General features: G+C 51.4%; 1 protein-coding gene and 1 long non-coding RNA gene across 2 annotated transcripts in view; both read left to right on the forward strand.

Moving 5' to 3' along the window:
• Positions 1-2,401: 2,401 nt before the first annotated feature.
• Positions 2,402-3,905, forward strand: LOC128075954 (uncharacterized). The gene is made up of 3 exons (XR_008204163.1): positions 2,402-2,479; positions 3,185-3,307; positions 3,887-3,905. It is a non-coding gene; the product is annotated as an uncharacterized LOC128075954 (long non-coding RNA).
• Positions 3,906-3,913: 8 nt separating this feature from the next.
• LOC128076198 (rho GTPase-activating protein 32-like) overlaps positions 3,914-6,081 on the forward strand; it is a 32,064-nt gene continuing 29,896 nt past the window's right edge. The window contains exons 1-4 of the mRNA XM_052673593.1: positions 3,914-3,964; positions 4,758-4,773; positions 5,546-5,689; positions 5,968-6,070. Of these exons, the coding sequence (XP_052529553.1) occupies positions 3,914-3,964; positions 4,758-4,773; positions 5,546-5,689; positions 5,968-6,070 (314 nt within the window). The remainder of the gene's footprint in view (positions 3,965-4,757; positions 4,774-5,545; positions 5,690-5,967; positions 6,071-6,081) is intronic.

Here is a 6,081-nt window from a genome sequence, read left to right on the forward strand (position 1 = left end):
GAAATACTCTCTCCTTCTAAGTACCTTTAGAACGTGAGTTTCTTCAATTAATTACTCAACTCATTTGCTTTTCCTGAATGATCCTAAGTTCTTTTCTCAGGCGACATCTGCACTCTGCTCAGTCCAAGGAGAAATCCCTGCCTGCAGATGCAATGACACAGCATGGCTCACAACCTCATTTTTCATTGCTTACTGTTATGGCAGCTGCCATCTATGTCCACCCTGCATATTCTTAGAGCTCTTCTGGAGTCCATGGGGCAGACTTATGGTTGAAATAAAGGGAATTTTTTCATAATGCTCTAGCTCCAGATAATTATCCCTAGTATCATTGTATTAAAAAAAAAAAAAAAGGCATTTTGAAGTAGTGCGATATATCTTCTGTGCCTCAGAGTGTGGAATGAGAGAGTTGTGAGGCCACGAGGACTGCCCAGACAGCATGAGAACTGTAAGAGCAGAGAGCTATAGGTGATGCAGCGCTATTGGTGCCACCCGCAGGAAGCGGTAGCTGGAACAAAATACGGCCAGAAGAGTGATCAGATTGCGTTTGGTAAGGAACTATTTCATTAGTTGTAGAACTTTGACAAAATGTATATTCAGGATGATGATCAGCATGCCAGGTGCTGGGACCATGCCGAAAGAGAAATGGTCTGAAAACGTCGGTGCCATTTGCAATATATCCCCTTGCACAAAGCCCTCAGATCCATGCTGCAACTGCATCCAAAGCAACCCAGAGCCCTGTGCTTGTTGTACCCGGAGCTGTCGGTGCCAGGAGTTGCTGCTGTGTTTGCAAGGACGTTGTGTCAGCAGTGTGCCGTCAGTGGGGTTGTTTGATGGCAATGAAACCGCTGAATGGTGTACCTCAAGACTGAGAAAGAAGATGGTAGTGGTGACTGTGTGTCTGGGTATAGATAGCTTGATACAGATCTATAGGACTGCAGTGTGGATTGTACATAGGCCCTGCGCTGCGAGGTACGCTGTTGGGAAGCAATGTCCATCTGCCCGAGGGCAGGAAGGCCCTGCAGAGGAACGGCCTGAGGCCAGCTGTACGAGGCTGCACGGAAGCAAGTGCTGGGTCCTGCGCTGTGGTCATGACAACCGCATGGCAGCTTCTGCAGGATTGGGCTGAGGTAGAATTCCAACCGCCCGCTGATTCTAGAATGTTGGGTGCGGTGTTGGAATCTTCTGGTCCTGTGACATGGTCTTGCCTCCCCACCCTGTCGTCATGGCGGAGCAGCCTGGTGGCCCTTAGTGATGTCACAAGAGGCTGGAATGAGGGGAGGAGCAGTGCGTGCTGCGTCCCTTCATTGGAGCGCTTGAGCTCTGCGTGAGTAGCTCGCTTGTTGCCCTTGTGCAGCGACTGAGTGCGTCGTTTTCACCCCTTGTGTCTTGTGCAGCATCTTGTAGGTAAGCTGAGACAGGGCGTGGGATAGAGGGGTGGGCAGTGAGCTGTTGAAAACTGCTGGCTGGTGGAGCTCCTAGCAGCTCGTACTGCTTACTCTTGTCCATCAGACGTAACTTTCAGCCAGTACCTGCATTCCCAAGCGATCCACAAAGATGGCATTTGTCCCATGGCTTTTCCCTTGTTGTCTTTGCTCCATTGTGCAAGCTCACAGACCTGTTCCTTCTCTCTCCTCTACCCGCTCCCTTGGTGCAGCTTTCTCTCGTGGAAGAACAGAGCAAAGTGACAAGAAACAGCTGCGAGTTCAAGGAATTGTCTACCTCGTTCTGATCTCCTGCCAGGTACGTGCCACGCTTTGTCCCCCCACACGGTTTAGCAGCCTGTGTCGCACCATGTTTGGTAACACAGCCTCACCCAGCTTTGATGGGACACTGGTCCCGTGTGGGTTTTTTCCACTTCCCCTCCATCTCCGCCCTCAGAAGGATGCTGTGTGTGGTGCTGTGACCAGCTGGTCTGAAGGAAACCAATCCCTTAGGCAAAGAGTGCTTGCCCCAGTTTGTGCCGAGCTGCACAGCATGACCCAGGGACACAAGCACGCGTGCTTCGGCTGCGTGAGTGTGCCCGGCAGCTGTGGGGAGCACAGCAGAGATGTGAGCAGAGGAAATCCATGTGCGAGGCTGCGGCCAGCGCTGGACGTGAGGCTGGTGGGAGCCGGGGGCTGGGGAGCAGATCCACCCCCAGCAGTGACTCCTCTCACTGCCCTGCTGCTGCGCTGTCGGAGTGCTCTGAGCACCTGCTGCTTTGTGCCAGTCCCTATCTGCTAGCAGAGGGATAGCCGCTTGGTCAAATGCTGCCTAATAGGCTGTCTCGTTTGATTTGACTGAACAAAGTGGCTGTTTCTAGAACACCTGCCTATGCCAGTGGGTAACTGAGGGTAGTTATGAGGAAGTCTCTCAATAGCGTGGTGTGTGACCAGAGAAAATATGAGTGTGTTTCTTTTCATTCCAGCTTGACGTGCCTGCTGTGATGGGCGTCGCGTGCAGCGAGATCAGCTGTGGGCCTGACATGGCACAGATGGAGGTAGAGTATGAAGCTCTGATTGGTCTTTGTTCCCTAACGTGAGCCAGCAGAGTGAGCTGCAGATGTGCTCTCCTGCTTTTCAAGAGAGAACGAATCCTTGTGGCTCTATCAGTGTCACTGAAAAGCTGCCTTAAAAGCTTCATGTCCTTGTGGCAGGCATCTAGATGGCTGTGGAAGTCATAGTACCAACAGAATCAGATCCGGTGTTCTAAATGTGCAGAAGCATTTTCCCCGTCCTGCCTGGATGTTGTCACCCACAGACAAAGTGCTGTTCTCATATTCAGCAAGTTCAAGGAAGGTGGCACTTGTAATGAGCCAAGGATTGGGTCAGTGGACCGGCTGCTGTGTCCAGTCCACAGCTGAGGTCTCCAGGCAATGGGTGACAGGAAGTGAGCAGACTCTTACGTTCCTCTTTGGGAAGGCAGTAGTGCAAGCGTGGCAAGTTTATGAAACTGCTGGAGCCGTCTCAGTTGTGGAGTTTGTCCTCTTAGTCTGGGTAGAGAGAGATGCATCTTTGCACTGCCTGGCGATAGTGCTGCGCACTGGAAAGAGAAACAGCTGTTATTAGACTTGCAGTTTCTTGTTAAGCACTCATGATAAGGACCGAGTGCATTTCCTGCAGCTTTCTCTGCCGATGTGCTCCTCACCCTGAAATCCTCCTTGCAGCCCTCAGCTCCTCACCATGGCCTGTGCTCTCTGTTTCAGGCTGAGAACAACGGGAAGCCCCTGCTGGTCCGTGAGGAGTCATCTCTTAATATCCCAGCTATTGCTGCTGCCCACGTTATTAAGAGATACGTTGCCCAGGCACCGGGTGAACTCTCCTTGGAGGTAAGCAGTTAAGGACGTTCCTTGTTGTCATGTACAGAAGAGTATAACATGTGAAGCTATCAGGAATATTCTCAGACACCTTCCGAATGTTTGGTGAGGTGAAGCCCAGAAGATTCAGTTCCAGATCAGACTTGCACTGGGTTGGATGCAGGGAGGAGTTCAGCCATCTCTAAACTATGGCTCTATTTGGCATTTGGATCTTCTGATCAAAGAGCTACTCCCCGGTGTGGTAGCCTGGTCTCTGAGCAATGGCAGAGCAGTGTATGGAGTGTGCAGATCTGTTCAGGCTCTGTTCCGCTGACTTACGCCTGCGGTTTAATTGGAGCTCTCCCTTTGGCAAAGAGCCTGCTGCTTCTGAGAACCATTTCATACTGAACAGCTGAATTCTGTATGTTGTGTATTGGAGTGACTCTTCTACCTCCACGTTCAGTTGCACGACGGCAAATGCCTGAAGAGCTGCACTGGTGCAATGGCTCTCAAGCTTGACGATATTGGGCAGTGCAGAAGAATGCAGTCATTTGAGCTGCGCTTTCCTCCCAGCTGTGCCGAAGCTGGGATTGATGTTGCAATCTCTTGCAGGTGGGAGACCTCGTGTGCGTCATTGAGATGCCGCCTCAGGAGCTGAGCCCCCGCTGGAGAGGCAAGCACGGCTTTCAGGTAGGCCCAAGCTTCAGACATGAGAGCGCAACTTCGGTCGAGGCGGGAATCTCAGCTTAGAGCTGCCCTGCCTGCACAGCATGGCTCCACATGGAAAATGGTTTCCCTGTGCTGGTGTCAGAGGACTTTCCCTTTTGCTGTGGGCTTGGGCCAGAGCTGAAAGTTGGTCTTTGTAGGAAACTGCCTCCTCAGTTAACTTAGAAAGAAGAGCCCTCACAGCATGCATCAGGTCATGGCCACTGAACCGCACCTTTAGAAATGCAGCAGCTTTTTAGGACACGTGTTTCAGTGTCTCTGAGCATCTGTGTTTGCACCCGTGCGGAACACACATGAAGTCAGTGTCTTTAAGGAAGTTACGGCCTGTCAGCCGAGGCAGGGGGTGACAGAGCCTCTGCGCGCTTGCTGCTGCTGCTGGCTGCAGAACGCTGGGTGGCTCAGAGCTGGGGATGGCAGCTGCATCTCAGTCAGCAAGCAGAAAGTTCATAGGCTGTGCTAACTCAGATACAGATGCATCAATCTATCATAATATATAGCTTCTGTATGAACTCTTTCCCTTTGGGCACGGTTGAGATTTAGGAGTGCATAGCATACTTGTCCTTTCCCCACTGCATACACAGTTTCATGGATATTTGCCTGCAAATTTTGAATAATCATTAATTTTAAGCAGGCCATTTTTTTATTTGGACTGTCTTACGGAGCCTCCGGCAGGCACATTATGAGGAAAATGTAATGTTTGAACAGTTCAGGCCTGAGAAACGCTGCCTTCAGTATCGCACCTCTGTTCTTGTTACAGGTTGGATTTTTCCCTGGTGAGTGTGTGGAGCTCATTAACGGAAAAATCCCAGAGAGTCTCATCAATTCAGTGCCAAAGCCAGGTACGATGATACATTTGATGGTGCAGGGAAGCAAAATGGAGTCTTTTTTGGGTGTGTTCCGTGTTTAATACCTCCCTTATCCTTCCCCCCTTATCCTCTGTGCTGATGATTCTTCATGCATAGCACGGGGCGTATGGCTGGTGTTTTGTAGGCAGTGAGAATGAGGGAAGGCAAAGGCAGTTCTCCTGCAAGTCAGTACGAGGCTGAGAGCAGCCAGTGTCCCTGGTGGACAGATAGAGGTCTGGTTGTGCTAGTGACACGCTTGATCAGAACGTGGCTTTTCAAGAGGGTCCTTAATGCCCAGGTTGAGCAAGCTAAGCAAGAAAGTGCATTAAACTCCATCAGAACGTGCAGAGATTTGGCCCAGTCCTCCTGTGTTTTATGACTGGAGTTGGGGAAATCCTAGAATCCTTGTAGGATTGCTTGGCAGGGAAGGGAGCTCAAGGATCACCAAGCTCCAACCCCCTGCTTCAAGCTGGGCTGCCAACCAAGCTCCACATTTAATGTGAGATGAGACCCCACTGACCAGGGCCCCGTCCAACCTGGCCTTGGACTCCTCCAGCAGGGATGGGGGAAAAATCCATTTTTGTGTGTATACTTGTTGGTAATGTTCCTGTTTTGACGTGCTCTGTAGAATGTGTTGTGCTCGGCCTCGTCCAACTGAGCTGAACCTGAGATGAACTGGTTTCTTCCTTTTGTTGTGCAGTGCCCAAGAAGCGCGGCAAGCTCCTCACCTTCCTTCGTTCCGTGGTGAAGGCCCGCTCAAAGCAACCGAAAGATTGGGAGGTGGAGAAGGAGAGGGTGTTTGGCCGTGACCTGGGAGAGCATCTTCTCCACTCTGGTCGTGATGGTAAGGGACAGCCCATTCCTGAGAGCTTCCTCGGCTGGGAATCGAAAGATGAAAGGGAGATGATATCTAGCCAGGGGCAGGTTGATACCGGTGGAGAAATGGGGAATGGGAGTTGATGGCTGAAAGATGAAGTGAGGCTAATGCTCCCAAGAGACAAGCACGTTTGTATTTGCTTCAGCCAAGCCCAGCTGGGCTTAGTGGATGGGATGTGACGGGAGCGCAGCCTGAGGCAGGACTTGACTAAGGAGCTCCAGTAACCACCGGCATGTGTTCTTTAGTCCCCCAGGTCCTCCAGAGCTGCGCCGAGTTCATCGAGCAGCATGGCGTGGTGCAGGGGATATACCGCCTGTCCGGCGTGGCGTCCAACGTCCAGAGACTGCGGTAAGAGTGCT

This window comes from Tympanuchus pallidicinctus, unplaced genomic scaffold (genome assembly GCF_026119805.1).
Source record: "Tympanuchus pallidicinctus isolate F22 unplaced genomic scaffold, pur_lepc_1.0 scaffold13, whole genome shotgun sequence".
In the NCBI taxonomy this organism is placed as follows: domain Eukaryota; kingdom Metazoa; phylum Chordata; class Aves; order Galliformes; family Phasianidae; genus Tympanuchus; species Tympanuchus pallidicinctus.